This window comes from Schistocerca gregaria, chromosome 2 (genome assembly GCF_023897955.1).
Source record: "Schistocerca gregaria isolate iqSchGreg1 chromosome 2, iqSchGreg1.2, whole genome shotgun sequence".
NCBI classification, from domain to species: Eukaryota; Metazoa; Arthropoda; class Insecta; order Orthoptera; family Acrididae; genus Schistocerca; species Schistocerca gregaria.
Window position 1 is genome coordinate 784461980 of NC_064921.1, and position 19153 is coordinate 784481132.

At 41.3% G+C, this 19153-nt stretch overlaps 1 protein-coding gene across 1 annotated transcript in view; it reads right to left on the bottom strand.

The window, feature by feature from the left end:
- Positions 1 to 1887: 1887 nt before the first annotated feature.
- The window catches only part of LOC126336475 (uncharacterized), a 193052-nt gene continuing 175786 nt past the window's right edge, over positions 1888 to 19153 (bottom strand). Inside the window, exon 8 of the mRNA XM_050000215.1 lies at positions 1888 to 2129. Within this exon, the coding sequence (XP_049856172.1) occupies positions 1903 to 2129 (227 nt within the window). The 3' untranslated portion in view covers positions 1888 to 1902. The remainder of the gene's footprint in view (positions 2130 to 19153) is intronic.

Here is a 19153-nt window from a genome sequence, read left to right on the forward strand (position 1 = left end):
AATGATAATGGCGCCTTGCTAGGTCGTAGCAAATAGCGTAGCTGAAGGCTATGCTAACTATCGTCTCGGCAAATGAGAGCGTAGAAGTCTGTGAATCATCGCTAGCAAAGTCAGCTGTACAACTGGGGCGAGTGCTAGGAAGTCTCTCTAGACCTGCCGTGTGGCGGCGCTCAGTCTGCAATCACTGATAGTGGCGACACGCGGGTCCGACGTATACTACCAGACCGCGGCCGATTTAAAGGCTACCACCTAGCAAGTGTGGTGTCTGGCGGTGACACCACAGTGTACACTTCTGCCACTGGGCACAAGAGAAATTACGGGACGATGACAGATATTTTGCACGCGTTCTATTTAGCGACGAAGCGTCATTCACCAACAGCGGTAACGTAAACCGGCACAATATGCACTAGTGGGCAGCGGAAAATCCACGAGGGCTGCGACAAGTGGAAGATCAGCGACCTTAGCTGGTTAATGTATGGTGCGGCATTATGGGAGGAAGGATAATTGGCCCCCATTTCATCGATGGCAATCTAAATGGTGCAATGTATGCTGATTTCCTACGTAATGTTCTCCCGATGTTACTACCAGATGTTTCACTGCATGACAGAATGGCGATGTACTTTTAACATCATGGATGTCCGGCACATAGCTCACGTGCGGTTGAGGCGGTATTGAGTTGCATATTTCATGACAGTTGGATTGGTCGTCAAAGCACCGTACCATGGCCCGCACGTTCACCGGATCTGACGTCCCCGGATTAATTTCTGTGGGGAAAGTTGAAGAATATTTGGTATCGTGATCCACCTACAATGCCTGACAACATGCGTAGCGCATTGTCAATGCATGTGCGAACATTACGTAAGGCGAACTACTCGCTGTTGAGAGGAATGGTTCAAATGGTTCTGAGCACTATGGGACTTAACATCTGAGGTCATCAGTCCCCTAGAACTTAGAACTAGTTAAACCTAAGTAACCTAAGGACATCACACACATCCATGACGAAGGCAGGATTCGAACCTGCGACCGTAGCGGTCGCGCGGTTCCAGACTGCAGAGCCTAGAACTGCTCGGCCACACTGGCCGGCTTGAGAGAAGTGTCGTTACACATATTGCCAAATGCATTGAGGTTGGTGGAGATCATTTTGAGCATTTAGTGCATTAATGTGGTATTTACAGGTCATCACGCTGTAACAGCATGCGTTCTCAGAAATGAGAAGTTCACAAAGGTACATGCACCACATTGGAACAACGAAAATAAAATGTTCAAACGTACCTACGTTCTGTATTTTAATTTAAAAAACCTACCTTTACCAGCTGTTGGTCTAAAATTGTGAGCCATATGTTTGTGACTATTACAGCGCCATCTGCCACAAAGCGAAAAAAGTGGTCCATCTAAAACATTCATATTTCTTTACGTACTACACGAATATGTAATAAAAATGGGTATTCCTATCTAAAAAAAACGCAGTTGATATCCGTTTGACCTATGGCAGCGCCATGTGGCGGGCCAACCATAGCGCCATCTGGTTTCCCCCTTCAAGCTAGACATGTTTCGTTCTTTGTAGTTTTTTCATTTGAAGCTTATTTCGTTAGATATTTGACCCGGTCACGATCAATGTAGCACCCTGTATACTACTTGCATAGATATCTATCGGGATTATAAGTAGTGACTGAGCGTTCGATGACTTTGTTAGCTGTTTATTCATCTGTAGATAATTTGTATAATAATGCGAGCCATGAGATTTTAATACAAGAATAAAAACTGGAAAATTCGTACGTACCACAGTGGTGTTGTTACTAAAAGGTTTATAGAATGTGCGTTACATCCTTTCACTTAAACACTGATGAGATAAGTTTGTTGCTAATACTAAGATTAATGTGACATTATTAATTGATATTGCACTCAGAACACAAACCTCTTCAGCGGACATTGCGACTGCTGCTCCGATGATCGTGTTACTGCCTCCAATCGAACCTTGCTGATTACCATGATGTTCACTTGCTGTGCATAGATAACGTCATCGACGCCACCAGAATCTCGCACATGTAGACATGCGAAAGAATCGTTCAGTGGTTTACTGCTCTGAGTTATAGGAGAAGCTAAGCCATCAGAAGAGCGGAGCGCCGTCCCTGGTGACAAAAGTCAATATTTCACGGCAGGAAATTGCGTTATGTTTATACATCGCTACAGAGCACACGAAATATTGACGCTCCCTCGTCTGTATCCCTTTGTCTGGACGTGGCACGTCGCTGAAAGGAACAATAGCAATTTTCTGATCTACAGATTGTGTATTTTAGAGTGTACACATGTCTTCCAGTGGCTGAGAAGACAATAATCTCAACATACACTGTGGCTACGGGAATACAGAAGTGTACCGACCAGTGGCGACTTGTAGCAGAAAATAAGTGGAGCTGCTGCTCCATAAATTTTCTAGCCTTGTTTTAAAATCGTGTAAAAGGAAACAAACATGTATAGTCTTTGTATTATTCTAATTTATTGAAAGTTTGTATGTCTTACTAAATTTATCCAAATCACCTCCAAACAGCAAACACGGAAAGCAAAACGGTGCATTTTTTACTTCACAACCGCAAATATGTTGCCTTCTGTTGGTACCATTCAGAATTAGAATCACGAATATTGTTGTTGCTTTTGATGGGCAGAGATTTTAGAATATCAAGTGCTGAACGGCCTCTTTTCTTAACTGTAACGTCCTGATAGCTGCGAGAGCTTAAACTGTTGAAGTTCATTTGCAGTCACAAACTTATTTCTTGGGGATACTAGTGAATGGTTACCATATTTTACCGATTATCATATAACTTATTTCTTCGGGATTCTATTGAATGGTTACCACATTTTACCGACTATAAGATGCATAAAATGACCATGCATTCGACGCCGCGGGAGACCTATCTCTTTATGGCAACATTGTATTCAACTGACAGCACCAGTGCACCGATGCGACGAACATGTGAAAAAATCTGTGGAGGAGAAATAAACGCACGGAAATACAGAGCCCGCTATTATTCTGGGAGGACTTACTTCCCAATACAACTTGATGTCTGAATAAATAAACCATTTAAAGTGTGTATGAGAGAGCAATGGAACAAATGGATGATGGATGAAACCCAACATGGATTCACGCTTTAGGGAGGTTTAAAACGACCTACAGTCAAATAAGTGTGCCAGTGGATAAAACAGGTAGGGAATAGAGTAAGAAAAGACGTTATTGCTTACATCCTTGAAGCAGTGCGGTATACGCTCTCGATGGCAGTGAAGACCATCTTATATATGAAGAGAACAACGACGACGACGACCAAGAAGAAGAGATTTCAGATGGCGATTTTCAGGGACTTTTGAAAGCCAGTTCGGTTTTATAAAATAAGAATTACTTTTTTGTTTGACTTTGCACTCTAATAATAAAAATTGTAAAAATATTACTTTAAAAATGCTTAAAACGTAAGGTACGACTTACAGTCCGTAGCGTCTTATAATCCGTAAAGTACGGTAAAGTTTTCTGTAAAGTAAAAGATCGAAAAAAGGAATCAAACAGAAGAGCTGGAAACAGGCTAATAATCTAATTCTATAGTTCATCATATACAAGAATCTACTAGACAATTTTTAAGCGCAATATACGAAGAAAACCTCCCTTCCACCAGCGAGGGTCGACATCGTTGGAGCTACAGTGTTCTCTCTCTCTCATAGCCTCGTATGTAGTTTTCTACGTGCGCAAGAGCACTACAGTCAAACACTACGCCGTTGGAACTGTGACGTGCACGGTTCCATACAAATCTTTTTGTACTTGTTTCATACGTGGGAAATGGCTGCTAACCATAATATTAAATGTTATCCATAATACCACGAGGAAATAGGGAGTGCTGCAGGTCCACAGTGCATGTACGTGAGCTGGGACTGGGTGAAACATATGGTGTAATTTAAAGCTGTTGATACTCAAGATATCCGAAACTTGAAGTGATATTCATTTTTACTCTCTCTAATTATTTTGGGGGAAACAAAGATAGTGAGGTAGCCGTATATGGGTGAATCTGCAATAGTTGTTCCTCTTCTAACTTTCTACTTATTGTTTGTTTTATTTAAACAAATTTTTAGATAAGATGTTTCATTTTCAAACGATCATTGTCTATTAGTCCGTGGAACGAACATCGACGAAAATTTTATAGTGAGACGGCTCGTTTAGAGACTAGTTTAGACATAACAAAGAATAAATAGACCACTAGCAGAGGACGATTTTCTATTTTTCGGTAAGCTGCTCAGTTCCCGCCCTCACATTGAGAAGTTCATATCCTTGGTAATATCATTAGCTTCATCATAATCATCAGAATGATCACCTTCTTGTGATTCACTGCCTTTCTCTAGACTTTTACATGCAGCTATTAACATCTATGCTACTCCTGCATGCTTTCTGAAGCCTTCTAGCAACTTCCATCTCTTGGATTTCAGCAGAGAACTTCCTTGGTCGACCTACCACCCACTCGTCTAGCTTCACGTCTCTCCCACCAGCATACTGTTTTCAACACAGTCATAGTCACGTCTTCTTATCCAATCTACTCCAATCCTGATCCATTTATTTGGTTTACTACTAATTCCCAACACGCGCCTCTCCATTGCTAAGATTTGCGACGCTCATCTTTTAGATATGTCGTGGTTGTAGTTTATTATCAGATACGTCGTCTAAAGCTGACCCTTGAAACTTTGTAAGTACGTTTTCCCGATATCCTTTCAGTCCATCTTCAAGCGTCTATCACTCCAAATTCGTTAAGCATCTCCGTGACACATTCCCAGGGGTCAAACAAACCCGTGGCCATTTTTGCTGCCATTCTCGTATACGTTCAATATCCTTGTTCGTCTTATTCAATACTAGTCCCACACTCTTGAAAAATATTCCAGGATGAGTCACACGAGAGTTTCGCAAGCAGTCTCTTTCGTAAACTTACTGCATTTCCCTAGTATTCTACTAAAGAACCAAAATTTGCCACCTGCCTTACCTACGAGTCGGCATATACAGTATGTGATCAAAAGTATCCGGACACCTGGCTAAAAATGATTTACAAGTTCGTGGCGTCATCCATCGGTAATGCTGGAATTCAGTATGGTGTTGGCCCTCCCTTTAGCTTGATGACAGCTCCCACTCTTGCAGGCATACGTTCAATCAGGTGCTGTAAGGTTTCTTGGGGAATGGCTGCCCATTCTTCACGGAGTGCTGCACTGAGGAGAGCTATCTATGTTGTTCGGTAAGGCCTGGCACCATGTCAACGTTCCATAACATCCAAAAGGTGTTCTATGGTATACAGGTCAGGACTCTGTGCAGACTAGATCATTACAGGGATGTTATTGTCGTGTAAGCACTCCACCACAGGCCGTGCATTATGAACAGGTGCTCGATCTTGTTCAAAGATGCAGTCACCGTCCCAGAATTGCTCTTCATCAGTGGGAAGCAAGAAGGTGCGTAAAACACCAATGTAGGACTTGTGCTGTGTTAGTGCTGTCCAAAAGAACAAGGGGTACAAGCACCCTCCATGAAAAACACGACCACACAATAAAACCACCGCCTCCGAATTTTACTGTTGGCGCTATATATGCTGGCAGATGACTTTCACCGGGCCTTCGCCACACCCACACCCTGCCAACGGATATCCACATTGTGTACCGTGATTCGTCACTCCACACAACGTTTCGCCAAATATTACGCTCCTTACACAAAGCGAGTCGTCGTTTGGCACTTATCGGCGTGATGTGTGGCTTATGAGCAGCCTCTCGACCATGAAACCCGCCTATCTGTCATAGTACTTGTAGTGGATCCTAATACAGTTTGGAATCCCTGTGCCATGGTCTGGATGGGTGTTTGCCTATTATACATTACGACCCTCTTCAACTGTCGGCGGTCTCTATCAGTCAACAGACGATGCCGGCCTGTACGCTTTTGTGCTGTACGTGTCCCTTAACGTTTCCACTTCACTATCACATCGGAAAAAGTGGACCTAGGGATGTTTAGGAATGTGTAAATCTCGCGTACAGACGTGTGACACAAGTGACACCCAATCACGTGACCATGTTCCAAGTCCGTGAGTTCCGCGGAGTGCCCCTTCTGCTCTCTCACGATGTATAGTGACTACTGAGGTCGCTGATATGGAGTACCTGGCAGCAGGTAGCAGCACAATTCACCTAATATGAAAAACGCACGTTTTTGAGGGTATCCGGATACTTTTGATCACATAACGACACAACAGTTACGTCGAGGTATTTGTATGAGTTGACCGGATCGAATTCTGTCTCGTTGATTTTGTAGTCATACGACACAACGCTTTTTTTTTTTTTTTTTTTGGTTTTGAGAAGGGGCAGTTTCACAAGTCTGAATATTTAAAGCAAGTATCCAAACTTGATCCTAATGAATATTGTCTGCTTATACGTCTACAACTACAACTACATGATTACTCTTCTATTCACAATTAGGTGACTGGCAGAGGATTCATCGAACCACCTTCAAGCTATTTCTCTATCCTTCCACAGCGCGCGGGGAAAACCTACGTTTAAATCTTTCCTTGTGAGCTCTGATTTCTATTATTTTATGATGATGATAATTTCTCCCTGTGTGGGTAGGCGTCCACAAAATATTTTCTCAATTTGAGGACAAAGCTGGTGATTGAAATTTCATGAGGAGATCCTGTCTCAACGAAAATCACTTTTGCTTTAATGATCGTGCAGTTTTTCTCATGCAGTACTTCAATATAAATAAATGCATCACTCATAAAAGTGTTAGTTCACTATTAATACTGACAGCAAGGTCATCAATATACAACATGAACAGCAAACTTTCCAGGGGACACCTCAAGTTACTTTAACGTTTGTCAATGACTCTCCATCCGAGATAACATGCAACATTATCCCTACCAAGAAATCTGAATACAGTCAGAAATGTCGCCTGATATCCCCCATATGACCGTACTTTAGATAATAATCATTGCTGTGATACTCAGTCAAACGATTTTTGGAAATCGAGAAATACTGCTTCTACCTCACTGCTTTGATCCATACCTCGAGTTGAGTTTCATGTGATCAACATTTTTGGAATCCGTGCTGGTTGTTAAGGATATGGAGGAAAATTACATCAACGACGGCTGTCTGGTCGCTCTCTGGTTCTGGTGAACGAACGCTGCCAGCTGAGTTTGACAGCAGCTCGTTTAGCGGAATCCATGTTCATTCCTAAAGAGAATTTGTGTTGCCATCATGAAACCATCTCCAATGCTAAGTGGATTTTGTTTCGATCCGCTAGAAGCATCGAGTTCGTCTGGAGCGAGGCAGGACGATGTACTGGTCACCTGAGGCTTATCGGTGACTACCCCATCACACCGGTTGAGGACTTACTGGTGACTCTCGGGAATGTCTGCTGGATTGCGTGTTACACTACAGGTCAATACTACAATCGGATATATGAGATTACAAGAACTCACGTATCTAACGGGAGATGCCTCTCAATGTGGTTATTAGAAAATGGGGGTTCTATTGGGATAGGCTTACGCAAATTTTCGTTTACAGCATTTTTCGTAATATAAAAGACAGACATAAATTGACCGTACTCGAGGTTTCGTGCATCTATTGACTGGGTCACGGTCCATACCCCAACCAACAAAATCGAGCGAGATGTAAGAATACACCGGCAGAGAATAATCCCGCGATAATGAGGTTCTGAGCTACTTTCTTACCTTACTTAGAGGAACACAGTGACTATAGATAACCTGATCACAATCTGTAAAAAATTGTGGCTCATACTGTTTCGCAAAGTTAACATTTTTGCAGACTGTGTCTTAAATAATTAGTTGGACTCCTTTGCCTTAGGACTCTAGGACGCTTGGTACTATGTATATCAAACAATTCACATGAGAAGCTTATAACGAAATGTTACTTCCATAGCAGTGTGTAAGTAAACACAGGAGGGGCAAAATGAGACTTGTGCAACAAATACTTAAAGCATTTAAAGGTAGGCATCCCACGTTACATCGTACTCCCTTGGTGCGGGTGATGTAATACTGATTGCCTTCCTTAAGGTGTAATTTTTGTTGCCTGCCTAAAGGGGAGTAAGAACGGAAAAATATTTTTTTTCACATTTTCACATTTTTATCTCATTATAAAATTTGCAATTTTCCGAATAAAATGATATAGATATATCACTTATAAAGTCACACTGGAAGTTTTTAATTTTTTTAAAAAATACAATCTACAACGGTTGAAAATGTTAAAATTTTTACGTCCATTACTTCAAGAGCTAATAAAATCGGTAATTTTTAAATAGAAGGCTGTGGATTGCAGTGTTACAAAGGTCATGTCCAGAAGACACCACGTTGAGGAAGATGAAACAAGGTTTGAGAGACAAGAAACTTTCTGATGGTAAAACCATGAGAGGCAGGCTGACAGACAAAACTATTGATGAACTACAGCAGTATTATGGGATGGCCATTAGAAATAATACTGAAGATTTGTTGAAAATGAAGCTGATAGTATGGGCTACCTTCTTCCACAGACTGTCAACTGATGACAAGCTAGTACAAAATATATGCCCTCTTGGACCTGATTCATGGTGCAATTACCGCAATGCCCAGTACTCAGACAGTTCATACAGCCTTAAACATTCCATCCCAGCAGCAGTCATGGATATGATAAAACCTTTTTACAGAAACCTGGCAAGTCCTGAATTACCGATGAAGTGTCTGCGTAATCAGACTCAAAATCCCAATGAGTCTTTCAATAATCTCATATGGACTCGCTTACCAAAAAATGAAGACACTAAAGTGGGGGGGGGGGGGGTCAGTGATGCTGTAATAGCTTTTAATGACGGCAACATTGGTAAGTTGAAAGTGCTATAGTGTATGGGAATTAATCCCGGAGCAAACTGCATCAGAGAACTTGAACGAATGGACAAAATTCGCATTGATAAAGCAGAGTATGCAGCACAGTTGGCCACTAAGGAGTCCAGAACGAAGAAAAGAAGAAAAAACTTGAAAAAAGATCAAGAGGATGATATACAGTATGGTGCAGGGTGCTTCTGAGTGACTAAAAATAAAAAATAAAGCTTGTATTAAGTGAGTTACAGTCTTTTGAAACTTCTGAAGCCGTTCCATAAAATTTACTTCTTCTACCGCCTTTTTCCCTAAATCTCGGAAACCACTTCAAGAAGAGTATTCAAAATTTCAGGGAGTAATAACATACATATTCTGAGTCTACTGAACTAAAAGAACAACATAATGATATGTACAATTACAATTATTTTGCATAACGTACAAAAAAGTAATAAAATTTTAACCATGTAGTTAAAAAATTGTATTTTAGAAAGCAGTGGCTGAAATGCAATTATCGTAGTTTAGTAGATTCATAACATACAGTTTAACGTCCTGCAAAAGTTTAATGTCAATGGCTACAGTGATTCCTGAAATACAGGGAAGCCAAGTCACTAAATTTAATATTGTCGCGATAGGGCGTTCCAGCTCCCCTTAAGATGAAGTATTTGCTGGACCAGTCTAATTTTGCCTACCCTGTAGCACTGACAATCAAAAGTGGTTTGTTTTCTCGTCATTGTTCCGACTGGTTAATGCGGTCATACGCGACTTCCTCTTCTGTGTCAACATGTTTGACTCAGAGAGCACTTATACCTAAGGTCCGAGATTATCTGTTGTAAATATCCCATTCTCTGTTTCCCTCTACACTTACATGTGTGCCCTGTCGTCCTATCTCTCCTTCTAGTCAGATTTTTCCATACGTTTTTTCTTAGTTTCTCAGTTCACGATATTCAATTTCCGTATGTACCACCCTATTCAAAAGCTTCGTTTTTCTTTCTTTCCAGTTTCCCCAGTCTGTGAGTCACTAACATACGATGTTGTGATCCGGACATACATTCTCAGAAATTATTAGCACAAATTCAGGTCTATGATATAATTGACTTCACCGAGTGATAAATGCGCTCTTTATATATGCCACACTATCTAATGCATTATCCTTGCTTCGTGAGTTATTTTGCTTCTACTGTAGCAGAATTCGCTCTCACCGGAATATAAGTCCTCCACCTCTTCTACTGTGTGGTCCCAGATTTTGATGTTAAAATTGTACTTACTCAAGCTCCTCCTCATTACTTTCATCGTCCTTTGGTTCAGTCTCAGCCCGCATTCTGTGCGCATTAGACTGTTTATGTGTTCAGAAGGTCATGCAGTTATTCCTCACTTTCGCTGACGATAGCAAACTGTTAGAGAATTTTATCACTGACTTCATTTCACCCTAAATATTGATACCTTCTTCTGAATATTTCTGTTATTTCTGTCTTTGCTTCTTGTATGTACGGGCTGAACAGTATGGGAGAAAGACTACACCTGTGCCGAACACCCTTTTAATCAGTGAACTTCTCTCTCAGTCTTCCACTCTTATCGTTGTCTCTCGGTTCTTATCTTTCCATATAGGATTCATACGATATTTTTCTGAAAATTTCAAACATATTGCATCATTTTACACTGTCGAAGTATTTTTCCAGGTCAACAACTCCTATGTAGGTGTCGTCATGTTTCTTAAGTCTTCCATCCCTTATCATGTGCAACGTAAGAGTTGTCGCTCTGATGAATTTACCATTTGTAAGAGCAAACTGATCGCCCTCTAATATATTCACAGATTTCTTTTCCAGTCTTCTGTATACTATTCTGTTCAGAAATCTGAATGCAGTGACTCTTAAGTTGATTCTGCTACAGTCCATGCTTTTTTCTGTCAATACTATCTTACGGACTATGTGCATAATATCCTTTCAAAGGTGTAATGGAGTGTCCAGTCACATAGATTCCACAAAATAACTTGAACTATGAACAAAGAAAGCAGGGAGACTCGAACGACAATGGTACTATAGTCGCCTTATGGAAAGCGGTTGTGAGTATGAATCCAACAAAGGAACATTCCCAAGGGTCAGTAAATGATTCTGATGAAACTTGGAAGGTGTGTCGAGGGGGCAAAATAATGCAATCTATATTTTTTTGTTTGTCCCAATTTCACGTTTAAGGGGTAAAACACACCCCAAAAGATAATTTGGCATTTTAGGTTTGGTGGGAACATTTTCAAAACGATGAGGTATAAAAATGATTCTCACATAAAAGTTGATATGTAATTAACGTTATTGAAAACTATGACTCGAATTTTGTGATAATTTGAAATTTTGCTAAATATCCCATCGCCATTAACTAATTTTGAGAGACGAAAACTTTTGTTACAATATAAATTAAAGACGTTTTCAAGCTATGTCCCTCAATTTGTGATAAAGCTGGTTTCTGAAATACCAATTTTGGAAAACTAGGTCTACGCAATATACTGTCAAAGTATTTTCAACATACCTAATTAAAATATCTAAACATTAATTATTAGTCTAGTTATTTATTTTACATACATTTTTTATGATCAGATCTATGCATTTTTTATTGAAAATATAAGTAACTTATTACTATGGTACGAAGCATTACAATAATGATAATCTGTAAATAATATATATATACTAAGGTGGTAGAAATGAGAACAGCGAGAAACTTAACATCAGGATTGATGGTCACGAAGTCAATGAAGTTAAGGAATTCTGCTACCTAGGCAGGAAAATAACCAATTACGGACGGAGCAAGGACATCAAAAGCAGACTCGCTATGGCAAAAAAGGCATTTCTGGCCAAGAGAAGTCTACTAACATCAAATACCGGCCTTAATTTGAGGAAGAAATTTCTGAGGATGTACGAATGGAGTACAGCATTGTATGGTAGTGAAACATGGACTGTGGGAAAACCGGAACAGAAGAGAATCGAAGCATTTGAGTTGTGGTGCTACAGACGAATGTTGAAAATTAGGTGGACTGATAAGGTAAGGAATGAGGAGATTCTACGCAGAATCGGAGAGGAAAGGAATATGTGGAAAACACTGATAAGGAGAAGGGACAGGATGATAGGACATCTGCTAAGACATGAGGGAATGACTTCCATGGTACTAGAGGGAGCTGTAGAGGGCAAAAACTGTAGAGGAAGACAGAGATTGGAATACGGCAAGCAAATAATTGAGGACGTAGGTTGCAGTTTGCAAGTGCTACTCTGAGATGAAGAGGTTAGGACAGGAAAGGAATTCGTGGCGGGCCGCATCAAACCAGTCAGTAGACTAATGGCAAAAAAGAAAAAAAAAGTGGTATCTGTTTTTTCGGACATGTCCGAAAGGACAGATACGATCTTAGTATATATATAGTTAAGGCTCACCGGCCATCTCCTTCTTCTGTGTGAATGCTCAAACAGTGCGCGAACTCTTACGGGAATCGGCAACGCGCTGCGATTAATGAGTATAATGGGCTGTGGCACTACGGATGTAGCGCGGGACAATACGTTGAGAATGTCGGTTTCGCGGGAGACGGACCGGAGATAAATCCCTGCAGTCGCGCTATCCTCTGTGTCCTCAGTGGCTCAGATGGATAGATCGTCTGCCATGTAAACAGGAGATCCTAGGTTCGCGCCCCAGTTGGGGCACACATTTTCATCTGTCCCCGTTGCGTATGTCAACGCCTGTAAGCAGCTAACGGTGTTCATTTCATTGTAATCTGTAAATAAATTGCTTAAAACATAAAGTTTTCTTATACTATACACATAATAGACATGAGGAGAACGCAATAATTAATGAAATTCAGCAGGGTTTCAAATTTCCTTAGGTGATCCTCTAAAAATCCTTACTTGTATTAGGCATATTATAGTGCATTTGTAAACCTTAGTAAAAATAATTGATTGTGAACTAGTGACTGTAGCTTAATTATATTGTTTCTCAAGTGGAAGTTGACATCAAAATAATTCAACAGAACTAGGTCTGAAAATCTTCTAACAAAGTTCTTCCAACATCGAAAGCTGTATACCTCTCACGACTCTACCTGTCCTGTCGAGTCCTTTGGGAACACCAGACGGACAAGGTACTTGTCCTCAAGTGCTATACCTTCTACAGTTCTTTTTTATTGACAACCCAAAGAAACTAAAGCAAAACAGATTTTTCTCCATCACCGGCAAAGAAATCAATTTTCTTTTGACCTGGTCGAACATTTGTTTACAGATCTCGATGCTGTCAAAAGGACACTTGGAGCTTCAAAAAGAGATTCTTGAGTTCTTGGTCCAAACGTAATATTAGTTTGATTTAAAACTATTAAAACTCGGCTGTTCAGTGTGAAAAAAAAAAAAAACGCTCTGACCATCATACCCGAGGACAAGAAAACTCAACAGCACAGGTACAGACATGGTACATATGTGGCTTTCGATGCTGCAAGAACCTTGTGAGAAGAATTTCAGATCTACTTCTGTTGAAGTTGATTACAATCACCACTTGATAAATTGCTATCAGTATGAGTTATCAATGTACTGAAACACGCCTGATACAAATCAGGATATTTAGAGTATCATCTATGACAAATTGAAACTCTGCTGATTTTTGTCCTACACTGCATGCATATTATGTGAAGAAATATCGTTCATTTTATGTGCATAGTGTAACAAAACGTTATGTTTTAAGCATTTAGTTACAGATGTCCATTATTGTAATGATTTGGTGACATAATAATGAATTACTTATTATTTTCAATTAACAAAATACCTGCATGTGAAATGTTAAACCAAATAAAGAAACAAGAAAAAAAGAATGTAAAACATAAAGTACCAGTTTTAAACATAAAACAAATATGAGTAAAATAAGTAACTATACTAATAACGAATGTTTAGATTATTATATTTAGCTATATTGAAAATACTCCAAAAGAACATTGTGTACAACTTGTTTTCAAAAAATCGTATTCTGAAAAACAGCTTTCTTACACATATCTGTATATAGCTTGAAACCGTCTTTATTTTATGGAGTAACGAAAGTTTTCATTTATCAAAATTAATTAATAATGCTGAGGTACTTGTAAAACTTCAAATTATTAGAAAATGCTATTGTACAGTTTTCAGTGAATTACATATAAACTTTTATATGAGAAACTTGCTTTATATGTCACCGTTTTTAAGATATTCCCTCCAAAGCTAATACGCCAAATTACCTTTTATGGTATGGTTTTTTCCACTTAAAAGGGAAAATGAGACAAACAAAAAAATACGTATGGCATCATTTTGCGGCCGCTTTCCATAAAGAGACTGTAGCTTCATTGCCCGTCGAGTGTCCCTGCTTTCTATTTTTATAGTTCAAGTTCGTTTGTAGAATCTATGTGACTAAAGGGTGTTCGGCACAGGTGCAGTCTTTCTCCCTCACTGTTCAGCCCGTACACAGAAGAAGCAATGACGGAAATAACAGAGGAGAGGGTATTAATATTTACGGCAAAAGTATGTCAGTAATAAGATCCTCTCATGAGTTTGCTATCATCAGTGAAAGTGAAGAATAACTACAGGACCTGCTGACTAGGAACAGTAGATACAAGATTTATTTCTGCAAAAGATCAGATCTTTTGGTGTTTAATAGCAATTTTTCTGTTGTTAAGTGAAACGGACATTCTTCTGTAAATCGCAAGAGGATCGTAAGTTAGTTGTCCTGTAATGTATCGTTTCGTGACTTCCAGGGTCCTTAAGAAACTAAGGAATCACAAATGTGGTCTCATTTTTTAGTTACTGTCTATTTTTTTTCCATAGCGTAGGCTCACTGTTGTACAGACTTTGTCGAAAATCAATATAAACGATAGTATTCGCCCTCATCCGATATTCTATTCAGAAGTGTCACTTGTTGGCCGCTTGTCTCACTGCTATCGCAGGGAGTAACAACAACGAGATCTGATTGCAATGTGTCCAGGTAATTTTGTGCGGCCACATCAATCGCATCCAAAAGTTTGACAACATTGCCGGTCACTGTTATCTGTGACGTTTTCGCAGGTCACACGTTTTTACATAGGCCGCAGTGCAGCCTCGAGATGGACGAAAGCGGGTTACGGTGGGTGTGTTGCGGCATTCCTTCATAGTTACAAAAAGAAAAGAATGTTGTCGAGAAAAATTAAAATCCGGTTTTTTCATGAGTTCTTTTTTTAAGTCGGCGAACTACTTCCGAAAAACTAGATCAGACTGTCCAGTATAGTCTGCTCCCTGTCGGAAGAACTAGCAACCTGTGTGCAGAAGTGGACCTCGCAGGTCCTTTGTGCGCGCAGGTAGGATTAGCCGTTGTAACGGCCGAGCAGGTAGCTGTGAGGCCCCGTAGCGGACTTGCGTGTATGTCTTCCAGCTAAGATAGGAGCAGCAGTTGGCGCGCTGCCTGTGCAAGTTGTAACGTTTAAGGTAATAAACACTTATACCATACAACTTGTTCCGTCTAGTTATTGTGAGTGGAAACAAGGGGAGGACAGTAAGTCCTCTCGTACTATACATTCACACTCAAATGTGCCACCACGGGATGAAGAGCCCGCGCGCACATTTCTTGGTCCTCCGGGCCGGATTAGTGACCACGCGGAATTTACGTTCGCGCGGATTTGTTTTCCGGTATTTGTGAACTTCTAAAAAACCACGTGTGAGCTGCGCACGTTATCGGTTTCGTTATTGACTGCTATCGAGTCCCAAGGCCCGTTCGGGACTTCGACAATAACAGCCTTAACAACGGCGACCGGGGACATATTATGTGAACATTTAATGTGTCTCTAATTCAAACGCGAGAGGCACAGAAACGTGTCGGTGCCAGCATCATCGGTGACGTCACCTCCTGCTCCCGCCGAAACTTCGCGCCGTCGGAGACTGCAGCGCCTGTCACGCCAGCTGCCAATGTCCGTCACGCCGCTGCTGTTCAGTCCGCACTGCCTCGTACTGCCGCTGCAGCCTGGCATGTGCAACTGTTGGCTTCCTGCTGTCTTCTTCCTGGTCCTAAAATGGAGCCCTCAGAGAAAACAAAATTTGTCAAGCAGACAGGTGTAGCAAAGGCCGCTCTCGCACGCTTAGCGAGCTTTGTGCAGTCTGCAGACTGTTGGAATCAAAATTAAATCGATTGACTCGGATTCGGACTGATTTTGAGTCGTCTCAAACACGGCTGGAAATTGAAGACGAATCAGCAGATCACGGTAAGGACAGGGCAGAATTCGAGGATTCGTGGGACTTTGTTGAATCCACTCTCAAGGGTTCGATGAAGAGGTACACCCAGCTTCCGCAGCCTTTGGGCTCGAATCCAACAGTGTCAGTTCTTTGAAACTACCCGCTATTAACATGCCAAATTTTGAAGGTGACTACCTTAAGTGGTCATCATACAGGGATACGTTTTTGAGTCTCATCATGAATAACAATTCACTTGATGGCGTTCAAAAATTTCACTACCATAATTCGTCTTTGCGAGGTGAAGCTAAAGACCTTTTGAAACATATACCTGTCACAGCAGGATATCTAGCGATAGCCTGGGGCCTTATTACGCAGAGGTATAATAACCCAAAAATAATTGCAGCCAGACATGTTAAGGCTTTGTTGGCCTTGCCTACAGTCGGCCATGGCGCAGCGAGCGATTATAGGCAACTAATTAATCACGTATGCAGCCATTTGAAGGCCTTGGAAGCTCTCAAACCTGATGTTCCACTTCATGAAGTTATTCTTTCGGAAGAGATTCTGTCCAGTATGCGGTCCACAGATCGTCATGAGTGGGAGGTAAAGATGTCTGGGTCGACATTCACCACATTAAATCAACTAATAGATTTTTGGGAACAAAATGTCAGGCCCTTGAGTTGATCAGGTTCAGGGATAACACCTTAAAGGAAATGTCAATAATTTAAATCAAATAAGACATGTGAGGAGTGCTCATCTCGCTAATGCTGATGCTGAGGATTCATATAATTTCTGTAGTGAAACTCATCCTATCACTAAATGCAAAAGGGTTTCAAGCACTAAATGTCGAAGAGCGGCGGGCATGTGTGACAAAAAATAAGCTTTGTTTTTTGTGCATCCACTCTGGTCATTTCTCGACTAAATGCAAGATCTCTATTTGTAAGACCTGTAAAGGAAGGCACAACATACTGCTCCACAAGCCCGCTGAACCATGGAATGGGCAGAATAGTGAACCAGGAGGCCATTCCTTGGCCCATCAAGCTACGAACGGGAAGGCAAACATCCATTGTAATGTTTTGTTGGCAACAGCTGTTGTCAACATTAAAGACAGCATGGGTAGACAGCAGGTTTGCAGAGGTCTGCTAGATAGTGCGAGTCACCTATCCTTTATATCTAAGGGCATGGCAGAGAAATTAAAACTGAAACGAAGTGAACATTCGATTCCTGTGAAGGGTATAAACAATGCCTTTGCAGCCTCAGTGTCTTACACTTGTGATGTTGAACTGTCATCTAGGGTCAACGACTTTCATATCAGAACCACTTGCGCTATTGTAGATCATGTCACCAGTGACCTACCAGCGAGCAAGATAGACACAAGGTCCTGGAATGTCCCATGTAATCTTCCACTCGCTGATCCAGAATTCAACAAGCCTGCCACAGTAGATTTAATTCTTGGTGCTGAGGTTTTCTTTGACGTTGTTTGTAAGGAAACGCTGGTGAAACCAAGTCATCCGTCACTGGCCGAAACAAGATTTGGCTGGATTTTGTCTGGTAGGATACCTTCAGCTGCACGCAACATGCCTCATTCTACAGTGACCTCGTGCTTTGTTAGAGGTGACAATTTAGATGCCAAGCTGCAACGGTTTTGGGAGTTACAGGAACTGTCTACGAAAACGATGAGTAAGCAGGATAAAATGTGTGAGGCTCACTTTCAGCGCTACACGCATCTCGGAGATTGGCGCATCTTGGTTTAAAAGGCAACCGAATCTGCAGAAGGGATACGCTGCATTCATGCATGAATTTGGCAATGAGATCGCTTTGCTGATGGCCAGTTCCCCTATTCCACATAATAGCAAATTAAGAGATTTGCACCCGTTTGTTGATGCCGAAGGTATTTTACGAGTGGGAGGGAGAATAATGAATGCTAGTGTACCATATGATGAGCGCCATCCTATTATCGTACCGCCTATGCATCATTTGACAAAAACTCTCATAATAGATGAACATGAAAATCTGTTGCACGCTGGGTCACAACTTTTGTTGGCTATGTTGCGTAGGAGGTTTTGGGTCCCCAATGGGCGTAACACAGTCAAGGGAGTTACCAGAAAATGTTTAAAATGCTTTAGGCTTAAGTCCAAGACAGCAGTTCAACTCATGGGTCAGCTACCTGCAGCTAGAGTAAACCAGTCTCATCCATTCCAGCACTGTGGAGTAGATTACGCAGGCCCTATTAGTGTAAAGCGTGGTGGAAGACGGAGTAAAGTTACCACCAAGGCTTATATTGCTTTATTCATTTGCATGGCAACCAAGGCCATCCACTTAGAATTAGTTAGTGACTTGGTAACAAGTTCATTTTTGGCCGCCCTCAGGAGATTCATTGTAAGAAGAGGGAAACCTTCTCACATGTACAGTGACAATGGCACCACAATGCTGACAATGAGCTTAAACGTTTTCTCTCTAATGATGCTACTGTTGAAGGCGTGGTGAATTTTTCGACCTCAGAGGGAATCAGTTGGAGGTTCACTCCACCTCGTGCCCCCCACTTTGGTGGACTCTGGGAGGCAGGAATCAAATGCATGATGTCGCATCTTAAACGTGTCATCGGCAATGCAGTGCTCACTTTTGAAGAACTGAATACTGTGTTAATTCAGAGAGAAGCATCCTTGAATTCTCTCTGATGACCTAGATTCTCCTGCTGCTCTCACTCCTGATCATTTCCTAATCGGACAGCCCCTTTGTGCTCATCCTGAACCCTCTGTCCTTCAAGTTCCCCCCAACAGGTTGCACAGATGGCAACTTGTGCAGCAGTTCCATCAGTCCTTTTGGAAGAGGTGGTCCACAGAGTACATACATGATCTGCAGCAACGCAAAAAATGGACATCGGAAGGAGCATGGCAACCCCAGATCGGCGATCATGTGCTGGTCAAGGCGAATAATTTGCCTCCCTTGGTGTGTAGCCTGGGTGTCATTGACCAGCTGTTTCCCGGTCCTGATAAATGTGTGCGTGTGGTGATGCTAAAAACTGCTAATTGGTAGATTAAGAGGCCTCTAGCAAAATTGTGTCTTTACCTAAGCAGTGAATCACTTAAGTGTTTCCTCAGATCTGTGTAGTGGTGTATGATACAGAGC